Source organism: Hyla sarda, chromosome 3 (genome assembly GCF_029499605.1).
Source record: "Hyla sarda isolate aHylSar1 chromosome 3, aHylSar1.hap1, whole genome shotgun sequence".
In the NCBI taxonomy this organism is placed as follows: Eukaryota; Metazoa; Chordata; class Amphibia; order Anura; family Hylidae; genus Hyla; species Hyla sarda.
In genome coordinates, this window is record NC_079191.1 from 95,038,524 (window position 1) to 95,065,305 (window position 26,782).

General features: G+C 44.8%; 1 protein-coding gene across 1 annotated transcript in view; it reads right to left on the reverse strand.

The window, feature by feature from the left end:
• Window positions 1-8,072: 8,072 nt before the first annotated feature.
• The window catches only part of IWS1 (interacts with SUPT6H, CTD assembly factor 1), a 75,058-nt gene continuing 56,348 nt past the window's right edge, over window positions 8,073-26,782 (reverse strand). Inside the window, exons 11-14 of the mRNA XM_056564681.1 lie at window positions 24,326-24,437; window positions 22,989-23,045; window positions 16,213-16,324; window positions 8,073-8,510 (exon numbers count right to left, since the gene is read on the reverse strand). Of these exons, the coding sequence (XP_056420656.1) occupies window positions 8,385-8,510; window positions 16,213-16,324; window positions 22,989-23,045; window positions 24,326-24,437 (407 nt within the window). The 3' untranslated portion in view covers window positions 8,073-8,384. The remainder of the gene's footprint in view (window positions 8,511-16,212; window positions 16,325-22,988; window positions 23,046-24,325; window positions 24,438-26,782) is intronic.

Consider the following 26,782-nt stretch of genomic DNA (forward strand, 5'->3'; position numbering starts at 1 on the left):
CACCACGCCCCCTCAATGCAAGTCTATGGGAGGGGCGTGGTGGCCGTCACACCCCCTCCCATAGAATTACATTGAGGGGCATGGCATGACATCACGAGGGGTGTGGCCGTGATGTCATGACCCCGACATCGGCTCCAAGTGTTCGCAACAAAATGTTCAGAAGGCTAGGGCAACGGAGTACCTCTTTAAAAAGTACCTATCACCAAATAAGCTGTTCCAAACTAACTCAGGCTATGTTCCCTAACTACTCCTAACATCCCTCCCACCCCTAAACCCCTTAAGGACTGAGCCCTTTTTCGCAATTCTGACCACCGTCACTTTACGAATTAATAACGTGAAAGCGCTTTTACCGAATATTCAGATTCTGAGACTGTTTTTTCGTGACATATTCTACTTTATTTTGGTGGTAAATTTTCGGCGTTACTTGCATCCTTTTTGGGTGAAAAATCCCCAAATTTCATGAAAATTTAGCATTTTTATAACTTTGAAGCTCTCTACTTGTAAGGAAAATGGATATTCCAAATAAATTTTATTTTTCTTCACAAATACAATATGTCCACTTTATGTTGGCATCATAAAATGGACATATTTTTGCTTTTTGAAAAAAAGAGGACTTCAAATTAGAGCAGCAATTTTAAAAAATTTCATCAAAATTGCTAAATCTGAAGGGACAGATGTTACAGAACTACAACTCCCAGCATGCCTGGGCAGTCGAGGCATGCTGAGAGTTGTAGTTTGGCACCATCTGGAGGGCTACCGTTTGGGCACCACTGTAACAGTGGTCTCCAAACTGTGACCCTCCAGATGTTGCAAAACTACAACTCCCAGCATGCCCAGACAGCCTTTGGCTGTCTGGGCATGCTGGGAGTTGCAGTTTGGCCTTCCTAGTGGTTGCCACAGTAAAGATCGTTTTACTTTCAATTCTCTCCCCCCCCCCCCCCCCCCACCGACGATTCCCTACCTGATCCTGTATCCAGCAGGCTCCAGCGAAGATCCCGGGTCCCCAGGCATCTTCTCCTGCAGGTACGGCCTCCATCTTCTTCCCAGATCCCCTCGACATCCAGGGGCGGGCAGAACGGGCTGCAGGACAGGGCCAACCCCCTGTCCTGCGCTGCCATTGGTCAGAACTCTGTTCTGACTAATGGCAGGGGATAGGAGGAGATCGCAGCTCTGCGACCTCACTCCTATCCCTTAAGCTGTTCGGGGCTGTTGCTGACAACTCCAATCAGCCCTATTTTCCGGGTGATCGGGTCACCAGAGACCCGATCAGCCCGGAATTGGAGAAAATCGCATGTCTGAATTGACATGCGATTTTCTCCGCACGCCGACATGGGGGGGGGGGGGGGGTGGGTCTCAGGACCCCCCTGGGCGATGTGCCGGGGTGCCTGCTGAATGATTTCAGCAGGCATCCAGCTACGGTCCCCAACCGGCAAGCGGTGGGGACCGGATTTCCCACGGTCATATGGATACGCCCTGTGTCCTTAAGGACTCGGAATGCAGGGCATATCCATACGCCCTGTGTCCTGAAGAGGTGCATCTTACCATTCTTTTTGCTCACAGTGCAATTTCCCAGCAGCAGAAAGTGGGTGTTTCCAAGCAGGCATGACATCACTGAAGCCTGCTGGGGGACCACTTCCGCCCTCACATGGTTGAAGTGCTGTGATGAATAGAAGACCTCAGGCTCTGTGCAGGTTTCAGTCTGTGCAGCTTTCTCTTTCGGTGCAGCTGTCAATCAAGCTCAGTGCAGAGAAGCACTTCCTGAGTTTGGTCTCCTATCAGGCTGGGAGAAGGCCAAACTCACTGTATTAATTGTGGCAGAGAACAGAACAGCACCACCTAGTGGCTGTTTCTAGAGATGAACGAAGTTACAGTGATTCGATACGAACCTCGCGGCTCAGCGTTTGCTGACTTTAGCCTGCATAAATTAGTTCAGCTTTCAGGTGCTCCGGAAAAGGTGGATACAGTCCTAGGAGACTCTTTCCTAGGACTGAATCCACCTTTTCCAGCCCACTGGAGCACCTGAAAGGTGAACTCATTTGTGCAGGCTAAAGTCAGCAACTGCCGAGCCGAGAAGTTCGTGACAAATCGAATCACTGTAACTTTGCTCTTCTCTAGCTGATTCTATTACATTTTAAACATTTATGTTGACAACTTTAAAAGCAAGTGAATGGGAAAGTGTCTGCTAATTACACAAGGAACACTGTATTAAAAGTTTTATTTGGTGACAGGTACTCTTTAAAGGGGTTCTCCGGTGCTTAGACATCTTATCCCCTATCCAAAGGATAGGGCAGTGATTCCCAACCGCGGTGCCGCGGCACACGTGTGTGCCGTTCTCCACTGGACGTGGTGCCGCAGGATTTTGCGGTGATTTTATTTTATTTTTTTTAATATCCAGCCTGCGCGCTTATGACTGGCAGCGCAGGGGGGGGGGGGGGGGGGGGGAAGGGAAGCCTGCGTGCGCACTTCGCACACAGCGTCCCCCTCCCCCTTCTACCTTGCGACGCAGTGAGCCGAAAATGGGTCCCTAGGGCGGAACGATCTTCACCTGCGCCGGACTCCCGTGCCTGCCGTGGACCTGCAAGCTGCGCGGACTGCCCCCCCCCCTCTTGTCACCCATATTCCCCCTCCTGTCATCCCTTTCACTCCCGTCCACCCTCCTGTCACCTATGTTCACCACCCCCGTCACCCCTGTGCACCCTCGTCACCCCTGTCCACCCTCCTGTCATCCCTTTCACTCCCATCCACCCCCTCCTGTCATCCCTGTCCACCCCCCCCTGTCCACCCTCCTGTCACCCCCCCCATTGTTTCGCAAAGATAGAATGAACAGAAAAGGTGGTGGATAGTGTTGAGCGGCATAGGCCATATTCGAATTTGCGAATATTCGTCATATGTTCGCATATTCATAATATTCTCGTTTTATTTTCGCATGTGAGAAAATTCGTGTATGCGAAAATTAACATATGGGAAAATTAGCATAAGCGAAAATTCGCACATGCTAAAATTAGCATATGCAAATTTTCGTATATGCGAAAATTTGCACACCAGTCTCACACAGTAGTATTAGAGCCTTCTTTACACCACACAAGCTGGAAGCAGAGAGGGATAATCACTGTAATGTGTACTGTGGAAAAAAAAAACGAATTCATAATTACGAATATATAGTGCTATATTCGCAAATAAAATTCGCATTGCGAATATTCGCGAGCAACACTAGTGGTGGAGTCTGTCTGTATGTATGTTAGAAGTGGTATGAAAGTCAGTGTGAACAATGCCATAGTGTGTGATGATTCTGAGGAGGTGGAATCATTGTGGGTAGAATTACAAAAGGAGGGAAATACTGAAAAAATTATATTTGGTGTAATTTACAGACCCCCTAATATCACTGAAGAGATAGAAGGTCAGCTGTATAAACAAATAGAGAGGGCCGCCCGGGCAGGTACAGTGGTAATAATGGGAGATTTTAACTATCCAGACATAGATTGGGGTCCGGGGTTGGCTAAAACTACAAAGGGGAGAAAATTCCTAAATTTATTGCAGGATAATTTTATGGGCCAGTTTGTGGAGGACCCAACAAGAAGTGATGCCTTGTTGGATCTGATCATTTCCAACTACGCAGAGCTGGTTGGTAATGTAACTGTGCGGGAAAACCTTGGTAATAGCGACCACAATATAGTTACTTTTGACTTAAAATGTAGAAAACAAAGACAGACGGGGAAAGCAAAAACATATAACTTTAAAAAGGCAAACTTCCCTGGGCTGAGGGCTGCACTACAGGACATAGACTGGGGGGAGGTGTTCTCAAATACTGATACAGAAGGTAAATGGGACATCTTTAAATCAACTCTAAATAACTATACAGCTAAATATATACCAAAGGGGAACAAATATAAACAATTAAAACTAAATCCTACATGGCTGACACATGATGTTAAAAGAGCAATAAACAAAAAAATAGCCTTCAAAAAATACAAATCTGATGGGTCAGCTATAACATTTAAACAGTACAAAGAGCTTAATAAAATCTGTAAAAATGTAATAACAGCAAAAATTCAAAATGAGAGACAGGTGGCCAAAGAAAGCAAAATTAACCCTAAATATTTTTTTAGCTATATAAATGCAAAAAAAAAAAAAAGGACAGAGGATGTAGGACCCCTTAATAATGATAATGGGGAGGTTGTCACAGGCGATATAGAGAAAGCAGAGCTACTGAATGGGTTCTTTAGTTCTGTATATACTAGGGATCGACCGATTATTGGTATGGCCGATATCATCGGCCGATAATCACGATTTTGGGAATTATCGGTATGGGCAATTACCTTGCCGATAAGCCGATAATGCCCCGCACCGCCAGAGAAGGATCTGGGTGTACTTGTAGATCACAGACTACACAATAGCATGCAATGTCAGGCTGCTGCTTCCAAGGCCGGTGTGAGGTGGTTTTTTGCGCCCCCGTAGATCCATGCGTCCGCTCCTCCCCCAGCTCTCCGAACATTTCCGAAGCTAGAGCTGGGGGAGGGCAGAGCAAGGGGAGGGAGGAGATTCACGCCCCCTCCCTCATCTCCCCTCCCTGAGCTCGGCTGGATGCAGATCTCTACGGCACGCCCCCTCCCTGAGGACATAGATCGCCACGACAGGTCCCCCTCCCTCATTTCCCCTCCCTGAGGACGTAAATCTCCACGGAAGGTCCCCTCCCTCATCTCCCCGAGCTGAGGACATAAATCTCCACGGCAGGTCCCCTCCCTCATCTCCCCCAGCTGAGGACGCAGAGCAGTGCTCCCAATGAGCTCTATGTGTAAAGGGGGACATACTGTGGAGATCTACGTCCTCAGTTGGGGGAGATGAGAGGGGGCGTGCACTTCTCCCCGTAGAGATCTGCGTCCAGCCGAGCTCAGGGAGGGGAGATGAGGGAGGGGGCGTGAACCTCCTCCCTCCCCTTGCTCTGCCCTCCCCCAGCTCTAGCTTTGGAAATGTTCGGAGAGCTGGGGGAGGAGCGGACGCATGGATCTACGGGGCGCAAATTTCTACCTCACACCAGCAGGATATTGTCATGTATAAAAAGAGGCATGGCCTCGAGGGACAGGGACATAATACTCCCCCTTTATAAAGCATTGGTACGGCCTCACCTGGAATATGCTGTTCAGTTTTGGGCACCAGTCCATAAAAGGGACACTGTGTAGCTGGAAAGGGTGCAGAGACACACAACTAAACTAATATGAGGCATGGAACATCTAGTTATGAGGAGCGATTAAAGGAGTTACAATTGTTTAGTCTTGAGAAGAGACGTTTAAGGGGGGATATGATAAATGTATATAAGTATATTAATCGCCCATACAAAAAATATGGAGCAAAACTGTTCCAGGTTAAACCCCCCCAAAGGACGAAGGGGCACTCCCTCCGTCTAGAGAAGAAAAGGTTTAGTCTCAAGGGGCGACACGCCTTCTTTACCATAAGAACTGTGAATTTATGGAACAGTCTACCTCAGGAACTGGTCACAGCAGGAAAATTTAACAGCTTTAAAATAGGGTTAGATACATTCCTGGAACAAAACAACATTAATGCTTATAAAGAAATATAAAATCCCATCCCTTCCCCAATATCGCGCCACACCCCTACCCTTCAATTCCCTGGTTGAACTTGATGGACATATGTCTTTTTTCAACCGTACTAACTATGTAACTATGCTAGGGGATACGTAGTCCCGGACCCAGATAATACATGTCCTGGACCATAGGCTCCTGCCGCCATTGTGGATGGGCTTTCGCCCTACAACTTGAGCACCTGGAGAATTCATAAGAATCCTCGAGCGGAATCTCACAGTCAAGTCTTTTAGGCTAGGTTCACACTACAGAATTTCCGCCTGCAATCCCGCTTTGAAATTGCGGGCAGAAATTCCACTTACTAAAATGTATAGTATAGTGAATGGGTTTCCGTTCACAAATTGATACTTTGGAAATTGTGAAGCGGAATTTGTGAATGGAAAATCCGCTTGAAAATTTCCACCTGAAGAATGGAGTTGCTCATTCTTCAGGCGGAAATACTCGCGGAACACATTGCAGTCTATTGGAGACTGCAGTGTCCGCGCGGTCCTAGCGCCAACTGATTCAGTTGGTGCTGGCCGCACTCGGAATCTCAGGAAATTCTCTGCCTGGAGATTCCGCTGTGTGAACCTAACGCCTTAGAGGTTATATTCTCTGGCATATTGAGGTCGAGCCATCTCCAGTCGACATTATCTGGCAAGAGAAGAAGAAACAAAAACACATTTAGAAACTTAAGTTCTAAGCAAAAATAATAGGGAGGAGAGCGAGAAATTTTTCCTACCCAACTAAGCAAGAAAACAAACACTACCAGGATACAAAGGACCAAATAAGCAGTAGCAAGCTTAAGCTCAATCTCACAGAAACCGCACTGGGCAAGCCACAGGTCTGCGCTCTAGTAGACAGATTGCCAGACTGAGGGAGTTTAAATAACCCCAGTCTGGTGCCAAAAGAAGCCCTGCCCCCAACAGGGCAGAGATAGAAATAAAGTATCCTGGTAAATATCACAAAATCCCCCCTATAACTGAGGAGAAACTAACTAATCCTGTTCAGGAAACTATACAGCCTGCTTAAGCTGTAAAATGATAAAGAAATAAAGAGAAAAGAAAGGGAAGAAGGCACACCAGAACAGTCTGATGTCACTTCCACCCCGACCCTGGGGAGGTGCGCAGCCCCCGAACTCTCGAAAAAGGCAACGGAACTCTCGCACAAGGCCGCGCATCTCCCCGAGAGGAAGACACCGCTCTAGAACACTCTGCAGATAAATATAATAGAGGAAGAGGGGAGGGAGTGGCAAAGACGCCACATAAAAAGAAATAAGACCACAAAAGACTGTCAGAAGCAAGAGCAGAACAACAAGGATTGAGGGTGATCCTCTACTATTTATGTGGATTGTGTGGGTGTCTCTCTAATTTATCTCTTAATAAAATGCCATTGGTCCTACCAGTTTGCAGGGGGTGGAATACCCCATCTGTGCTACTGGTAAGGATGCAAGGGAATCCCTGGAACAACGTTCTGTCCCTATAAATCTAATATCCATAACCTGTAATATTATTACTCTCTATAAATACATTCAGGACCCTTTTGAACTTTTTTTTTTACTGAGTTTACTATGATCACTTCCTCTCTGACAGAGAGTTCCATAGTCTCAATGCTCTTCCAGTAACTAATCCTCGTCCGTGCTGGTGTAGAAACCTTCTTTTCTCAAGACGTAGAGGATGCCCCCTTGTTATAGATACAGTCCTGGGTACAAATAGATGATGGGAGAGATCTCTGTACTGCCCCGATATACCTGTACATAGTTAGGATCCCCATTTAGGATCCTCTTTGGAGCTCATGGTGCCTCTTTCAGGAGTAGATGCTGCTGCTGGCTTTAGCTGGCTGTGGAGAGCAAATTAAGCACAGAGGGCTTCCAAAATACTACCAGGCTGGCCCTTGTACCAAAGGCCCAGCATGTGACTCCCAAGGTCACTTCCGGCCATTGACTCCACCATAGGCTCAGAAGTGACCCGCTGGCAATTATGAGCATTGCTCTGCAACCCCGAAGACTCTGCATGACTGACACAGAGTGGCAGGACTGTGACTCCTGACTAAGGCCAGGCTTCCGTATGGGACAGAAATCACTGATGCTGGAGAGAAAGGGGGGGGGGGGGGGGGGGTCCTGCAAAAAGTTCACAGCAAAGCTATACAAAGGTTTACAAAAAAAAATTTTGAAAATTGACTACTACTAGCTTGCAGCAATATGTGTATATGACTGAGACCTTGACCAATCAGAACTTTTGAATCTCTGTGACATATCAACCTTAATGACAGTAACACTAAGGTCTGTACATTTCTCGACAAAAACTGAAGGATATAGAATCCATTTGGAAGCGTTCTTACCTTCCTCTTAAGGGATCCACTCATGTATTTGATGCGATACATTTTTGTCTACCAAGGCTATATAATTGATCTGTGAGATTGTGTTATTATTCATAGTTTTGCAGCCTATGCTTGCTTATAGAAAAGTGCTGTATAATTCCATAAAAACATCAGTCATCTTAGAAAAGCATTATAAAAACCAAGATAGAATTTTATTGTCCGAAATACAGACACTGAGGTACGAAGAGATATTGATCTGTACAAACAGCATTAAATACGATCCAAAAATAAGGACCATAGTATGTTTCCAGAGAGGTGTGAAAGTGGAAAGCAAGAAACCTTGTCTCCCGCAGAACATAGACCACATTTACAGGGCCAGGGGAAAACATTAAAACGATTGCAAAAGGCTCAATAGAGTCCAATTCTGTGAATGCAACAGGACAAGTCCAATAAAAGCTCTGTCCCAAACATTGGCAAGAGTAACATGTGTCACAAAGGCATTTTATTCCCTTCTATGCTGATTTTAACTGCATGGCCAAAACTATTCTTCTTTCGGATATCTGTGAACTTCCTCATTTGTTTGTCCAATCGGCTTACACCTTTCTTTGCACTTCCCTGGAAAGAGAAAGTATATTTATTATGAATATATTGAATTAACAGCCAAAAACCTAATGGGGGAGATTTATCAAAACCTGTCCAGAAGAAAAGTCGCTGAATTTCCCATAGCAAACAATCAGATCGCTTCTTTCATTTTTGAAAAGGCTTGTGAAAAATGAACGACGCAATCTGATTGGTTGCCAAGAGCACCTCAGCTACTTTTCCTCTGGACAGGTTTTGATAAATCTCCCCCAAGAATTATAAATAAAAAGCATGCCAGTCGATTTAAAAAAATCTGCATAGCTGTTAGAATAACCAAAGTGCAAAGTGATTTTAGTGCTCTCTGACGATTTTGAGCATGATGCACAGCTAGAAATAATTTTCTTCATATCAAGGGAGAAGTGTCTAAAACTAATTTTTATTGATATGCGTTAAAAATACAATAAAAATTAGTTTTCAGGCACTTCCTCCTTTATATTTAGATTTGATTTGCTGGGAACTCAAAAATTGGTCGGCATATAACCTCTACTTTATATGTAATCTCTTATGCTTCATATCAAGGGGCAGGACCAGAGCTGGACTGTTTGCCAGCAATACTCACGTAGGACATCCTTTTCTCAAACCTGTCTGGCCAATAACAGGACAGAATTCCGCTTTGCTATCCCATGACACAGTGCTTGTGAAAGTGTACTAAACTAGGGATCGGCCGATATAGATTTTTTTTTTTTTAGGGCCGATACAGATAATCTGTGACCTTTCAGGCTGATACCGGAATATCGATATAAGTTAACAGCTATTTCGGGCCCTTTATATCAACGAACTGCAGCAGCTTCTGCGGGGCCAGAGACCGTCGCCCGCTTCTCTCCCCCTTCCTGTCCTGGGGTCCTTCCTAGTCCAACCACCACCTCTGCCCCCATTGCCTCCCCCATCCCCGGTTTTATAATTACCTGTTCCCAGGGTCCGTGCTACTTCTGGCTCTGGCAGTGTCCTGAGCTGTCACTGTGCGCACTGACTGTGACGTCGCATTGAGGACGTCACTCGTCATTGCGCTGCGCAGCACACAGCAATAGCGCAGGACATCGCAGGAGCCAGAAGTAACGCGGACCCCGGGAACAGGTAATTCTAAAACCGGGGATGGGGGAGGCAATGGGGCAGCGGCGGCGGTCTCTGGCCAGGGAGGCGGGGCATTATCGACATATCGGCAAGGTAATTGCCGATACCGATAATGTCCAAAACCGTGAATATCGGTCAAACCGATAATCAGTCGATCCCTATACTAAACAGACTGGACACTGTGTTGTGTTGATTTATGCAGTACAATACTATAGATAGCATGTAGTGGGAGAAGGGATCAATTAACGCACTGAGCTTGGAAGAAAAGAAAGAAAGAAAAAACAAACAAAAAACACAGCATCACAGCAAAGAACAGGTTACACCAAGCATCTGTTGCTGCTGCTAAGTCTGTAGGGGAGGGAGAGATTACATTCGGAAGGCAGCACTGTGTACATGCATCAGCATTAACACTGGTATTTACAGAAGGGACAGCTACCCAGAATTTTAAAGGTGGTCAAAGGCAGACCGGCTCACAGCCCAGGCTCTCTCTCTCTCTAGTGCAGTGTTTTTCAACCACTGTGCTGCGGCACACTAGTGTGCCGTGACATAGTGTTTTTCCCACGGGACATCTGTGTCCCGAAAGTTGCTTTCGGGACGCAGGGATGCCTCTATTAAGTCCCTGCGGCCCCGCGTTTACTTTAAAAACGCGGGGACCGCTGGGAGGTAGCGCATGCAGGGACGTCACTGACCGGACAGCAAGGAGTACGCGCGCTGTCAACTTGGTGTTACCAGCGGCGCATCTCCTTCGGTGTTCCGAGCACCGGTCTCCGGTCCCGGGACCTACTGCTATAGCCGGACCGGAGGAGCGGTGTTCGGAACACCAAAGTGGGGCAGTACACAGGCATACAGTCTTCAGTAATACACTGTATGGCTGAAGGCTGTATGTCTGTGGGGGAGGGGGGGAACTATACTGGGCCTAATGTGGGGGGAACTATACTGGGCCTAATGTTGGGGGGGGGGGGGAACTATACTGGGCCTAATGTTGGGGGGGGGAACTATACTGGGCCTAATGTGGGGGGGGGGGGGAAACTATACTGGGCCTAATGTGGGGGGGAACTATACTGGGCCTAATGTGGGGGGGGGGGGGGGAAACTATACTGGGCCTAATGTGGGGGGGGGGGGGAAACTATACTGGGCCTAATGTGGGGGGGGGGGAACTATACTGGGCCTAATGTGGGGGGGGGGGGGAACTATACTGGGCCTAATGTGGGGGGGGGAACTATACTGGACCCAAATGTGGGGGGGGGGGAACTATACTGGACCCATATGTGGGGGGGGAAACTATACTGGACCTAATGTGGGGGGGGGGGGAGAACTATACTGGGCCTAATGTGGGGGGGGGGAACTATACTGGGCCTAATGTGGGGGGGGGAACTATACTGGGCCTAATGGGGGGGGGGGGGGGGAACTATACTGGGCCTAATGTGGGGGGGAACTATACTGGACCTAATGTGGGGGGAACTATACTGGACCTAATGTGGGTGTTAACTATACTGCCAACCTAATGTGGGGGAAAATAAGATATATGCAAGATAAGATATATGCAGTGTGCATAGGAATTTGTTTATTACTTTATTCGTACATTACTTTATATATAGTCAATATAGGCCAGTGTTTCCCAACCAGTGTGCCTCCAGCTGTTGCAAAACTACAATTCCGGGCACGCAGGGAGTTGTAGTTTTGCAACAGCTAGAGGCACACTGGTTGGGAAATACTGATATAGGCAGAGTTAAATTTTTTGAACATTTTCTAATGGTGATGTGCCTCGTGATTTTTTTCATGAAAAAAGTGTGCCTTTGCACAAAAAAGGTTGAATAACATTGCTCTAGTGCATATAGCAAAAGCTAAGTGCTGTCTGCTACTAGAGACGGACTGAGACTAATTACATGCAATGACAGGAGACTGCAGGGAAGTGAGACACCTAGTGGCCAAGACTTTAAAGCGGTTTTCCTGGGGGTAATTTTTGGTAAATTAAGTTACTTACAAATCTTAGAGATCACATGGAGGAAAGTGTTTAAACAAGTTACCATTAAACCCTTTCAAAGAGGCAAAATAAAACATAAATGCAAGAAATAATGCTTCTGCAGCATTCTGTAGTGCATGCATATTTAACGCATTCCCAACCTGGCAAATTTCGATTATTCACTTACGTTTTTCCCCATCTCACTTTTTCAGATTAGTTACTGTTTTATTTTTGCATAGAGAATAGAGTCATAAAGGTTTATATTTTGCAGGACAAGTTGTACTTTATTGACAGCCTTTACTTTACCATATAAAGTACTGCTTTGCCAGGAAAAATAAATTGTGCAATTTTGTTGGGCTTTTTTTTGGCGGACATCATTTAGGACAGATAAAATGGTAACCTTTTTCTATGGACTAATACCATTACAGTAATACCAAATTTAACCCCTTAAGGACCAAGGGTTTTTCGGTATTTGCACTTCGTTTTTTCCTCCGCACCTTTTCAAAATCATAACCCTTTCAATTTTGCACCTAAAAATCAATTTGATGGCTTATTTTTTGCGCCACCAATTCTACTTTGCAGTGACATCAGTCATTTTACCCAAAAATCTATGGCGAATTGGAAAATAAATCATTGTGCACGAAATTGAAGAAGAAACGCCATTTTGGAAGTTTTGGGGGCTCCAGTTTCTACGCCGTACATTTTCCGGTAAAAATGACACTTTATTCTGTAGGTCCATACGATTAAAATGATACCCTACTTATATAGGTTTGATTTTTTTCATACTTCTGGAAAAAATCATAACTACATGCAGGAAAATTTTAAAGTTTAAAATAGTCATCTTCTGATGGATGGATTTTGGGTCGCACTGTACAGCCCAGTGTCAGAAAGCTGGGTTTGCATCCAAAATCTTGAGTCTTCCAGCAGGACAATGACCCCAAACATACGTCAAAAAGCACCCAGAAATGGATGTCAACAAAGCACTGGAGAGTTCTGAAGTGGCCAGCAATGAGTCCAGATCTAAATCCCATTGAACACCTGTGGAGAGATCTTCACCCCTTAAGGACTCAGCGTTTCAGTTTTTGCATTTTCATTTTTTCCTCATCACCTTCTAAAAATCATAACGCATTCAATTTTGCACCTAAAAATCCATATGATGGCTTATTTTTTGCGCCACCAATTCTTCTTTGCAGCGACATTAATCATTTTACCAAAAAATCCACGGCAAAACGGAAAAAAAAATTATTGTGCGACAAAATTGAAGAAAAAAAAAAATTTCATTTTATAACTTTTGGGGGCTTCCGTTTCTACACAGTGCATTTTTTGGTCAAAATGACACCTTATCTTTATTCTGTAGGTCCATATGGTTAAAATGATACCCTACTTATATAGGTTTGATTTTGTTGCACTTCTGAAAAAAATCATAACTACATGCAGGAAAATTTACACGTTTAAAATGGTCATCTTCTGGCCCCTGTAACTTTTTTTTTTTTTTTCCCCGTGTACGGGCCGGTATGAGCGCTCATTTTTTGCGCCATGTTCTGAAGTTTTTTTTTGCGCGTACGCCATTGACCGTGCGGTTCGATTAATTATACAATTTTATAGTTCGGACATTTAGGCACGCGGCGATACCACATGTTAATTTTTATTTACACAGTTTTTTTTTTTATGGGAAAAGGGGGGCGATTCAAACTTATTACGGAAGGGGTTAAATGACCTTTGTTAACTTGATTTTTCACTTTTTTTTGCAGTGCTATAGCTGGCTGTGTATTTATCTATATATATTTTTAACAGTGATTGTGCTATAGGGATATTGGCTGGGCTCAGCAATCTTCCATAAATTAGTACCCTCTTCTATTTTATCGCGATGTCCCGATCAGCCCGACTGAGCTGCCGGGAAGCGTTTACTTTCATTTTCAGACGCGGCGGTCAACTTTGATCGCCGCGTCTGAAGGGTTAACAGCGTGCTGCACAATGATCGGTGCCGCACGCTGTTAGCCCAGGGTCCCGGCTATCGTTAGCCGGGACCGACCCGGTGTGATGCGGGGTCGCTGCGTACAGGTACGCCCTGAGTCCTTAAGAGGTTAAAAATTCTGTTGGGAAAAGCCGCCCTTCCAATAAGAGACCTGGAGCAGTTTGCAAAGGAAGAGTGGTCCAACATTCCGGCTGAGAGGTGTAAGAAGCTGATTGATGGAAAGAGGAAGCAACTGATTTCAGTTATTTTTTCCAAATATTTAGTTAAGGGTGCCAATAATTTTGCCCAGACCATTTTGGGAGTTTGGTGGGACATTATGTCCAATTTGCTTTTTTCCCCCTCCTTTTTTGGTTTAGTTCCAATACACACAAATGGAATAAACATTTGTGTAGCAAAACATGTATGACTGCAATCCTTTTCTGTGAGAAATACTAAATTTTCTTGAAACATTTCAGGGGTGCCAACATTTCCGGCCATGACTGTAGTTAAATAGACTGGCCATAGTTAGTTTTTTTTTGACATTTAAAAAAAAAAATTTTGGGGGGGGGGGACTTTTATAAGCAATGGTACAATTACTTATTCAGTTCAATGCAATATTATTGAGATGCTGAAGCAGGCTGTACTAGCAGATATTTCATGACCTTCAGAGGCCTTCAGAAGGCCTGAGGCTGCAGTTAACATCAATTGTGGAGGTGTCAATTATAACCCTCATGTCCTCAGAAGTTGATAGCACCCGGGACTTGGACTTTATTAAAAACCCTTTTATAAATATCACAACATCCAGAATTGAAATAACCAGTAATTCTCTGTGGACACAATACACATCTAATTTTTGTTCCCAGGACACCAAATTATAATTACATACTTGACTTTAGACAACCTGCAAGACATGGCACAAGCTCCTGAAAAATAATGCAGAAATCTTAGCTGGAAAACATGGGCCTATTTCCATCTAGTCCCCTTCACCTGAGGGTCAAACCAGCAAATCTCGTCTTGCCAGATTTCATACAAAGAGGAAGGAAACTGAGGAATTTATAAACTACATGGCACCTCCTTGTCAGAGGCAAAGATGCGTTAAAACCTATCATGTCACCGTTTTACATATGCCAACAGTGGTGGGAAAAGGTGGATTAACCCCCTTAAGGATCCGGGGTTTTTCAGTTTTTGCATTTTCATTTTTTCCTCTTTACCTTTAAAAATTCGTAATTCTTTCAGTTTTGTACCTAAAAATCCATATGATGGCTTATTTTTTGTGCCACCAATTCTAAACCACTGATTCTAAAAAATCATTGTGCGACAAAATTGAAGAAAAGAAAACGCCATTTTGTAACTTTTGGGGGGCTTCTGTTTCTACGCAGTACATTTTTCGGTAGAAATGACAATATCTTTGTTCTGTAGGTCCATACGATTAAAATGATACCCTACTTATGTAGGTTTGATTTTGGCGTACTTCTGAAAAAAATCATAACTACAAGCAGGAAAATGTATACATTTAAAATTGTCATCTTCTGACTCCGATAACTTTTCTATTTATACCCGTATGGGGCGGTAGGAGGGCTCATTTTTTGCGCCATGATCTGGAGTTTTAGCGGTACCATTTATGTATTGATCAGACTTCTTTTTATTCATTTTTTTATGATATAAAAAGTGACCAAAAATATGCTATTTTGGACTTTGGAATTTTTTTGTGCATACACCATTGACCGTGCGGTTTTATTTACACTTTTTTTTATGGGAAAGGGGGGGTGATTCAAACTTTTATTAGGGAAGGGGTTAAATGATCTTTATTAACTTTTTTGAAAACTTTTTTTGCAATAGGGGGCTATAACACACTGATTTACATTGATCAACGATTTCTCATAGGAAACCACTGATTGATGATTCTGCCGCTTGACTGCTCATGCCTGGATCTCAGGCACTGAGCAGTCATTCGGCGATCAGTAAGGGGACTCTCATCGTGTCCTACAGCTGTTTGGGACACCGTGATTTCAACGCGGTTGTCCCGAACAGCCCCCTGAACGGGAGCAGACTCAGGACGTACAGGTACGCCCTTGGTCCTTAAGTGATTAAATGGAACGTTGACAATACACACAAATCCCTTTATCATTCTGAACCCTTGGAAAGCACAATGACACAAATTAGGTTTAAAATAATACTATAAGTTTTTGTTTCTCTAAATTAGCAGTTAAAAACATAACAATGTACCAGAACACCTTTAGCATTCTTAGGGTTCTTAAATCATGCTTTATCTTTGGGCAAATATTAGATGTAGTAAAGTCAGAGACGCAAGTAGCTGTGCATGCAGAGCACACCTGTTGGGGTCATACTGGGCCTAAGGCTATTGGACAATACCTTACAAGAAATGACCAAATATCACAAGGGCATTCGATTGCCCTCAATGCTGAATTTGATAGGATGAAGGGTTTTAGTGAGCCTTCGCTGTTCAGCAAATCGTCTTTTGTGCTTTTCCAAACGAGTTATGCCTTTACGAAGACCTCCAAACTAAATGAAAGCATCATGTGACAAAAAAAAGCGAAAAAGGAAAAATGGACAAAGAAAAGGTACCACATAAGTAAAAAAAAAAAAAACTCCTTTAAAAAGAGAAAGATTCATGGATAGAGATCAAATTGTCAAATAGAGACTACATGGTAACCAATCCTACAACTTACCCGCGATGACTCCATATCCACATTCCATTTGGGACGGACAACATAATCCTTGTTAGAGGGCAAAGGAACTCTAGCCCTGGCACAAAAACCTGGGTCACCTGGACGCAGTGCTCTAAATAAAAGAAAATAATAATACTTGAAGTACAGTCAAGAAAAAGTACACTTTTTTAATTCCTACAAAATGTCTTAGGGGGAAATTTATCAAAACCAGTGCAAAGGAAATGCTGTCCAGTTGCCCTTAGCAACCAGTTTGCCATTCATTTTGCAGAGGCTTTGTTAAAAATGAAAGAAGCAATCTTGACTGGTTGCTATGGGCAACTCTGCCTCTCCACAGGTTTTCATAAATCTCCCCCTTAGTCTTTAAAGAGTACCTGTCATCAAACCATATTTTGCAAACTCTCTCAGACTTATAATTATAAACACTAAATTACATAAAAAACAATATATTAAAAGTTTAGTTTAGTGACAGGTACTCTAACCTGTTAAGGATGGAGGGTGTACATTTACACTCTTTACTATTAGCACTAGGAGTAAACGTACAATCTGGGGAATTCAGTAAACTTAAAGGGGTACTCCGGCCATAGGGGAAAATATGTCTGATGCGGGGTCCCGCCTCTGGGGACCCCCATAATCTCTCGTACAGCACCACCTGCGAGAGCTGCACGCAGCGATGCAGCCTCTGAGTCTGCCGGGTCACAACTCCGCCCCCAATGCAAGTCTATGGGAGGGGGCGTGACTGTGGTGCTGCATGCAATATTGCGGGGGTCCCCAGCTGCGGGACCCCCGCGATCAGACATCTTATCCACTATCCTTTGTATAGGGGATAAGATGTCTTAGGGCCAGAGTACAGCTTTAAAGTGAATGCAGGAGCAGCACTTGCTTCATAGTGATGAAGCAATACTTATGACAGAGTGGTGATCCCGCCGCTCCCCATCATTAACCTTTTAGATGTCATGATCAATGCAGATCACGATGTTTAAAGCTTTAAATACTAGATGCCAGCTCAGGACAACAGAAGGACCAGAGATTTTTTTGTGCTTACCGTAAAATCTTTCTCGTAGCCTTCATTGGGGGACACCTTACTAATTGGTATATGCTCATGCCACTAGGAGGCGCTGACAATAGGAAGAAAAAGAGTCGGCTCCTCCCTGGCAGGATATACCCACCACCCACTGGAAATGAGGTAATCAGTTTTGTCACAAAAGCAGTAGGAGAAGCCAACCCATAAAAGAATGCCAGAAAAAGACCCTGAAAAGATCATCTAGACAAAAAAAAAAAAAAAAAAGGAAGATATGGGTGGGTGCGGTGTCCCCCAATGAAGGCTACGAGAAAGATTTTACGGTAAGCACAAAAATAGATTTTTATGCTTACCATAAAATCTTTTTCTCAGAGGATCCATTGGGGGACACAGACCATGGGTATATGCTGCTGTCGCTAGGAGGCTTGACATTATGGTAACAAAAAAAAGGTCCGCCCCTCCCAGCAGGATATACCCGCCTACAGGCACCTGAGCTAATCAGTTTAGTCCCAGAGTAGTAGGAGAGGACCAACAGGTCAGAAAAAAAAAAACACAAACTGTCCGAGGAAACCACAGAATAAAAATTAACTGAACACACCCTTGGACAGGTAACCAAACCGGGAACACCAGAAAAGAGGGTGGGTGCTGTGTCCCCCAATGGGTCCACTAAGAAAGATTTTACGGCAAGCATAAAAATCTTTTTCTCTATCAGATACATTGAGGGACACAGACCTTGGGAAGTACCAAAGCCGTCCCTAGGGTAGGTAAAAGAACCCAGTTAGGTGGAAGGCTGGACCGCCGCCTGCAACACCTTATGACCCAGACTAGCATCAGCGGATGCGAAGGTATGAATCTGGTAGAATTTTGTAAAAGCGTGTAAACACGACCAGGTAGCCGCCTTACAGACTTGTGAAGCCGAAGCCCTGTCACGGAGAGCCCAAGATACTCCGACAGAACGCGTGGAATGAGCCGAGACCCTGAAGGGTGGGGGTCTTCCCTTTGCAGCGGTTAGCTTCCGAAATAGCAGACCTGATCCACCACGAAATGGTGTCCTTTGAAGCATGTTGTCCTCTACTTCGACCGTCCGTATGAACAAAAAAAAAGGAATCACACTGACGAAAGAAAGAAGAGATAGAAAGGTCAGTATGGCCCGCCCCACATCCAATTTATGGAGCAAACGTTCCGTGGGATGAGATGGAGTTGGGCAAAAAAGATGGGAGGACGATGTTCTCATTGAGGTGAAAAACGGAAACAACCTTAGGTAAGAAGGATGGAATAGGACAAAAAAAAAACAACAACTTTGTCCTGGTGGATGACCAGGAAGGGAGAGCGGCAGGAGAGAGCTGCCAACTCTGAAACCCTCCTAATAGAGGTAATTGCAATAAAGAACGCCACCTTCCAGGAAAGGAGACGAAGGGAAACATCCCTGAGAGGTTCAAAGGGAGCGCCCTGCAGGGCACCTAGGAACAAGTTTAAGTCCTAAGGGGGAGTAGGGGGATCAATAAGGAGGGGCAGCATGGGCCACTCACTAAAGGAAGGTCCGGATATGAGAATTGGACGCCAAGGGGAAGTTGAAAGAGTGGAAAGGGACGAAACTCTGACCTTTAAGGGAGCTGAGAGCTAACCGTTGGTCTAGCCCCGACTGCAAAAAGGAAAGGAGCCGGGGGAGAGAACACGCAACTGGCAAAAAAGATAGATTCACACCAATGAAAACAAGACCGCCAGGTACAGTGGTAAATCTTCGCAGAGGAGGGCTTCCATGCCCTGCGCATGGTGCGAATCACCTGGGGAGAGAATCCTCCGCCATGCCGTCAAATGCAGCGACGGTAAATTGGGGTGGCACAGGGGACCTTGAGAGAGGAGGTCTGGACGAAGCAGAAGGCGCAGCGTTACGTTGTCCATAAGTCTGACCACGTTGGCGTACCACGCCCTTCGGGGCCAGTCTGGAGCCACGAGAATGGCGGGAAGGCCCTCTGCTTTGAGCTTCCTCAGGACCAGAGGAAGAAGGAGGGAATAGATAGGGTAGGGCGAAGCCCAACCAAGGAATCACCAGGGCATCCAGGGCTAGAGCCAAGGGGTCCCGGGACTTCATCACAAAGTGAGGAACCTTCTGGTTGTGGCCGGACGCGAAGAGGCCACATCTGGAGTGCCCCAGAGGTTGAAGATCTCTGCAAACCCCTCCGAATGAAGGGACCACTCGCCGGGGTCGGCTGAGAAAGTCCGCTTCCCAGTTCTTTACTCCCGGGATGTGAATTGCTGAGATGGCCAGAACTCAGTTCTGCCCAGAGGAGAACACCAAAGGCCCTGGACTGTCTGGTCCCTGAAAACACCTCCCCAGCCCGAAAGACCGGCATCCGTTGTGATGACTTGAAAGCAGAGGGGCAGGAAGGAGCGCCCCTGAAGAAGTAGGGGGGAATGAAGCCACCACCAAAGGGACCGGCGAGACCTGAGGAAGAACAATCCTGCGATCGAGAGAGAACGGAGATCTGTCCCACTGGGATAGAATCACCAGTTGAAGAGGTTGGTAATGAAACTGGGCAAATCGAACGGCCTCCATGGCCGCCACCATCTGACCCAGGACTTCCATGCAAGAGCGAATGGAAACTGGGGCAGGGTTCTGAAGTATCTGAACCCCTGACAAAAGAGTCAGCCACTTGTCCGTCAGAAGCCGAACCCGGACAGAAGCCGTGTCGAACTGGAGTCCCAAAAACAATAAGTGACTGGGTAAGAGCTGTTGGACTTGTCCTGATTGACCATCCAGCTGAAATGAGACAAGGCCTGAAGGGTGAGACAGAGACTCTCCAGATTCTGGGCCCTGGTTGGAGCCTTGATCAGGAGGTTGTCCAAGTAAGGAATCATGGAGACACCCCTGGTCCGTAAAAGAGCGATCACAGGCGCCAGGACCTTGATGAAGACCCTCGGAGCAGTGGCCAGACCGAAGGGGAGAGTCACAAACTGAAAATGGCCTTCCGGAACTGCAAAGCGGCGGTACCGCTGATTGCCTGGGAATATCGAGATGTGGAGGTAGGCATCCCTGATGTCCACCGAAGAAACTCCCCTTGATCCATGGACGCCACGACCGAACGTAGAGACTCCATGTGAAAATAGAGAAGATGCTGGTTGAAGCGCATCTAAGATTGGGTGTACGGAACACCCTTTCTAGGGACCACGAAGAGGTTTGAATAAAAACCTTGAAAACGCTCCCTGGGAGGAACAGGGACAATTACTCCCTGGATGAGAAGGGACTGGAGCGCGCCCCAAAAGGCCTTTGCCAGGGGGACCGGGGGGCCCGGGAAAGGAAAAAAAAAATAAAAAAAAAAAATAAAAAGAGATCCCTTGCAAGGGTGGCAAACGCGATCCTGTAACCGTTGGATACCACATCCCTGACCAAGGAGTCCTGCACATGCGCGGCAAAGACATCCCAGAAAAGTAACAGATGGCCTCCCACCCAAGAAAAATCTGCGGGTGGGGTGATCTCTTCAGTCAGAGGTAGGTTTGCGGGTGCCCGCTTTGGCCTCAAAATGGCCAGAACGGTTGTCCGATTTCCAGGAGGGACAGCTCTGGAAGGAGTGAGCCTTCTTGTCCCGAGAAGGCGCTTGCCTGGACCCCTCATTGGAACCAAAAGTCCAAAAGGACCAGAAGGAGATTGACTTCCGACGGGAAGCAGTACTGCGAGCCTTATTTTGAGATAATAAGGAACTTTGTCCGCCCATCGCCTCTGAGATAATCTCATCTAGGCGCTTACCAAAGAGCCGTGAACCAGTAAAGGGAAGCTCAGTCAGAGACTTCTTGGAAGCAGCATCCGCATCCCAGGCTTTGAGCCACGTGGATAAACGGAGGGCCACTAGGTTTCCTGTGGCAAAGGCAGCACAGCGGGTTGACTGCATGGAAGCAGTACACAAAGTCTCCAGCCTTGGAAAGTTGGAGAGCTAAGTTAGCCAATTCATCAGAGGGGGATCCAGAAAGGAAACCCTGGCAGAGTTTGGAAGCCTAGACTGAAAGGGCTTTTATATCCAGGCCGAAGCAAACGCAGGAAGAAGGAACGAACTTGCTGCTTCAAAGGCAAATTTTGCCAAAGTCTCCGACTTCTTGTCTGCCGGATCTTTGAAGGAAGGGTAGGCGGGAGACCGGTGGATCCACAGTTGGAGGGGAGGTCCATCGAGCAATGAGGTCCTTGGCGAAGGGATACAGCGCTTTAACCTTCTTTGCTTCATGAAACTTCTTGTCAGGGTGCCTCCAGGCAGACTCCAGCAAGGCTTCAAATTCAGCATGAGAGCTGAAAACCTTGGGTGCCGGTCGGGCACGGTGAAAGGAAACTTCTGGATCTACGTGCGAAGTTCCAGGGTCCTCTAGGTGGAAGGTGTCCCTTATGGCCGAAACCAATGGGTCAGCAGTGTCAGCTGTATCTGGTCAGTCCTCTGAATCAGAGGCAGAATCAGAAGCCTCATCTACGAGTTCACTAGGAGAGTGGGAACGGGTGGAGGCAGCCTTGGAAGAGGGGGACAATGACCTGGTATGCGGTTCTGGAGATCCAGAGTGGCGACCAGGGGAGCGTCCCCTAGAAGATGGACGCTTACGGAAAGCTGGAGCAGAAGGACGACGCCTATGATGGGAGCACTTATGCCGGCTAACGGACTTTGGAGAGGAGTCAGAGGAATTACCCCTAGTACGCTTTCGAGAGCGATTGGCATAAAGAGAGGTAGAGCGGGTCTCTCTAGAGGGTCGGCGTAAGGAGGACCTCTCTAAGGCAGTCACCACAGAACGGGAGACCTGAGCCAAGTCGGAAATAGACTGGGAGAGAGAAGACACCCAATCTGGAGGGTAATCATAAGTAGAAATATCAGGAGGGTCGGGCGGGGGGGTACAGTGAAGGCGGAACAAGTGGGTTCAGCAAAACCGGACATTTTAGTATTGCAGCCCTTGCAGGTATGATAGGTGACCAAGGCCCCAGTTATCTGTCTAGAGGGAGGGACAATTCTGGGTTCAGACATAGCAAAAGAAGGGAGAATGAAAGTCTCACCCAGTGTCTGTGTCCCTGGCAACGAACTGCAGCTGAGAGGAGAACTCTGTTCTGCAGCTGAAGAGGACACAGGAGTGAGGGAGTGTAGGACCAATGAGAAAGCAGGGCCATATTTGAGGTGAGAATGCCTCTCACTGGAGGAAGGACGCATTGCTGCACGCGCACAGTGCTGATTGGAAGAGGAGCCGGGCTGATTTGGGGGCCTGCACCACATAGAAAAGATTGCCGCCGGCCGCGAGTGGGCGGAGCTAAGGGGCCAGCGAGAAGGAACCCACGGCCATTATGGATATAGAGGAAAAACCGCCAAGAGTGAGGGGAAGCTTGTAGGCCCTGTGTCGGCAGTGAGCGGCCGGCAAAAATGAAAGCAATTATGAGCTCCTGACAAGTACTGGCGCCTGCATACAGGCAGCGCAGATAAAAGGAGAGGAGGGGAGGGAAAAAACAGTCCTACACCATTTATGAGAGTGTCCCAGATATACAGTTAGGGGTGCCCCAGATGTAGAGTCCCCACAGCAAAAATAAAGAAGAGTGGGCTAGAAAGGGGGGTCTCCAGCTGTTGAGAGTCTTGAAACCTGAAAAAAAGAGAGGGAGAAAATACACATCTTGTCTGAACAACTTACCCAATGAAGTCTTCAGTCAGCTTTAGTCACCTTTATCATGCTGGGCTTCCCTATCCCGTTGATAAAACCCCTTTACAACTAATATAGATTCAATGAAGCACATTCAAATTTTACTTACTTCTCTTCTCCAGTCAAAACTTTTTCTAAGTCCCTGCGTGGTGTCTGACCGCCCGAGCTAAAATTAAGTAAAAATGAAAAAAATATTTAGAAGTATACATTTACATCTATGCATTCACTATCATTATTATCATTATAATATTATCATCATTATAATATCATTAAACCCAAAAAACATTTATGCGCATGTGACCATGTTTTATAAATCTGCATCACTAAATAAAATGAAGCAGTGTAATTAATTTACAAAAGTTGTCACCAAATGTGTCACCTAGATTTTTCTACTGATCAGAGCCATATATTGAAGCATGGTTGTTTTTTTCTAATCTGTTTGTATTTTCTGAACTGATTTCATTTTTTGGTACATTATTATGGGGAAGCCATATTGCAAGAGCTTTCTGCACAGCAATTAGAGATATGCCTTACATAGGAAAGAAAAGCCGACCTTATTGACTTCTAGGCATGCTCTGTGACCTGTGCAAAGGTCATTGTGCAGGGGAGAAGATGAGCTCTGATCATCAGCTATTGCAAATGATCTGATCCTATTTTATTTACATACTGGAGTCACATCTTTCATTGTAATCCTGTCTGTGATAAGGAGGACACTGCTAAAAAGTGATCTCTACAGAACAGGAAGTGTCATATTATTAGGCTTAGTGGCCAGAGTGAAAACTGCAAAACTACAGGATTATTTTATAATAGAGCTAGAAAAAAAATACTTAAATATGTTCACATTAAAAAAAAGTTTTGTCTTAAACAGTAGGTAATTTTCTGATTATACAAACTTTAGGGCAGCAATAAAACTAATTACCTAATGTTTAAACAATGAAAATATATATAGGAATCCTACATCTTCCCTATAACACACGTGTAGGGCAATGTAGTGCTAACAGCATGCCAACTATCAATAACTCAAAGTGAGAGACTTAAAGACATGACTCACGTTTTTTGACATGTAAATTCTTCGGACTTTATTTTCTTTATCCTTTTTGCACATTAGTCTCACAGGACCTTCATTTTAAATAGTGGAAAATAGCAGCATTTTCAGTATGTTCACCAGTCATGGCACAACGTTTCAGGGGCAGACCCCCTTAATCATGCGCATGATTAAGGGGGTCCACCCCTGAAACGTTGTGTTATAGTGAAGCTGCTAAGAGGAGTTGTTTGGAGCTCTGATGATACGGGCATATCCTCTATATGTTCAGATCTAATTTGGGACTCAACTGTTACATTGTGCATTTGTAGGAATCCTACATCACCATCTGTATAAATATTTTACAAGCTAACATTCAGATTTCCATTCCACTTGCAGTTCAAATGTGTAAATATAGAACATACCTGCTCATCCTTCTCCGTTGTGGCATCTGTTCTAGATCTCTTTGTTCTCGCTCTTCTCTTGTCATCCCCTTGTAGTTAGATGTCAACCCAAAAATAGGTCGGGACCATTCATCTGTAGGCGACAGAAGCATACATTGTAGGTGCAGCCATATGAATTTACAGTAAAAGCCTGCACCAAAAGGTACTCCAATAACTACAGCAAACATTATGGTCCAAAAAAAATAAAAAATTTATCAGATCCCTTTACAGACAGGTAATACAGATCAGAGGTGGTTGCTGTCAGACTTCTAAAATGTCTGGGAATCAGATGATCAAGCATGTTATACATTGCCCCTGTATTATGGCCCTTATTTACTAAGAGTGGAGTGTAGGTTTCTTTGTGGGTTTTAATTCCCCACAATTTATTTTCCACGGTATTTACTAAGATTTCCCTACAGTTTCCACTTTCCCAAATTCAGGTGCACAGAATTTCAAGTGCAATGCGCCCGAAAATGGCGCACGTCCCGACAAAACATGTCGGGTTTGCAATAGTAAATGAGGGCCTATATGTTGACCACTTAAATAAATGAGGCTACCAAGGCAAGATATCCTTTCCTAATCTGAGACCGAATCCGTAAGCAGCAGTAAACATTTAACCCCTTGGGGACTGAGCCCATTTTGACCTTAAGGACCAGAGCATTTTTTGCACATCTGACCACTGTCACTTTATCCCCTTAAGGACGCAGACAATTTAATTTTTACGTTTTTTCCTCCTTGCCTTCAAAAACTCATAACTCTTATATTTTCATCCACAAACTAGTATGAGGGCTTGTTTTTTGCTCCACCAGTTGTCCGTTGCAATGCCATCACTCACTTTACTGTAAAATGTATGGCGCAAGCAAAAAAATACTATTTGCATGGGGAAATTAAAAAGAAAACCGCAATTTTGCTAATTTTGGAAGGTCTTGTTTTCACGCCGTGCAATTTATGATAAAAATGACATGTGTTCTTTATTCTTTGAGTCAATACGATTAAAATAATACCCATGATAACATACTTTTCTATTACTGTTGCGCTTAAAAAAAAAAATCACAAACTTTTTAACCAAATTAGTACGTTTAAGATCCCCCTATTTTGAAGACCTATAACTTTTTCATTTTTCCGTATAAGTGGCGGTATGAGGGCTCATTTTTTGCGCCATGATCTACTTTTTATTGATACCATATTTGCTTACATAAAACTTAATACATTTTTTATTTATTTATTTTTTATAAAATTGACTTTACGCACACGCCGTTCACTGTACGGTATGATTAACATTTTATTTTAATAGTTCAGATATTTACGCACATGGCGATACCAAATATGTATATAAAATATCTTTTTTAACACTTTTTGGGGGTTAAATAGGAAAAATGGGACAATTTAAGTTTTTATTGGGGGAGGGTTTTTTCCAAAATCTTTTTACTTTTATTTTTACACTTTAATAGTCCCCACAGGGGACTATTTATAGCAATCACTCGATTGCTAATCCTGTTCAGTGCTATGTATAGGACATAGCACTGATCAGGGTTATCGGTCATCTTCTGCTCTGGTTTGCGGGAAGGCAGATCAGAGCAGAAGACTCCCGGAAGGCAGCGGAGGCAGGTGAGGGGACCTCCGGCCGCCATGCTGGATGATCGGATCGCTGCGGCAGCGCTGCGGGCGATCCGATCATCCATTTAAGTGACCGCGACGCTGCAGATGCCGTGATCTGTATTGATCACTGCATCTGAGGGGTTAATGGTGGATATCCGCGGGATCGTGGATGTCCGCCATTACTCTGGGATACTTATGAATTTGATTCAGAGATTGTTAAAGTAGAATGTGTCACGCAAAAACTGTGGTAAATTTTCGTCAATACTTTCATAAAAATTTAGAAATTAGAAAACTTTGAAGCTCTCTGCTTGACAAATAGACATCCCAAACAAATTAAATATTGATTCGCATATACAATGGAGGAGATTTATCAAAGGATTTAGTCTAAATATGTGCGACTTTCACAAATTTTGCTTTAGAGGATTTTTAGAACATGATGCATTCTAGTCTATTTTAGACAGAAAAATGCATTGGTACTGAATTTATCAAAAGCGACTTTTCAGCGACAAGTCACATTGGCCGAAAGTACGCTGAAATGTCAGACCATGCTGGAGCAGGTTTAAATAAAGTCTACACCATAAATCCCAAAGTCCGAGCGCCGAATTTATCAAGAGTCGTGCGATTTTTGATAAATTAGGCGCACAATAGACTGGCCTAACGCTCTGTAGTTTGGTCTATATTAATGCGGGAAATTGACAGCTTTGATAAATCTCCCCCAATGTGTCTACTTTATGTTTGCATCATAAAGTTGACATGTTTTTACTTTTGTAAGACATCAGAGGGCTTCAAAGTTCAGCAGCAATTTTCCACAAAATTTTCAAAACCGGAAGTTTTCAGGGA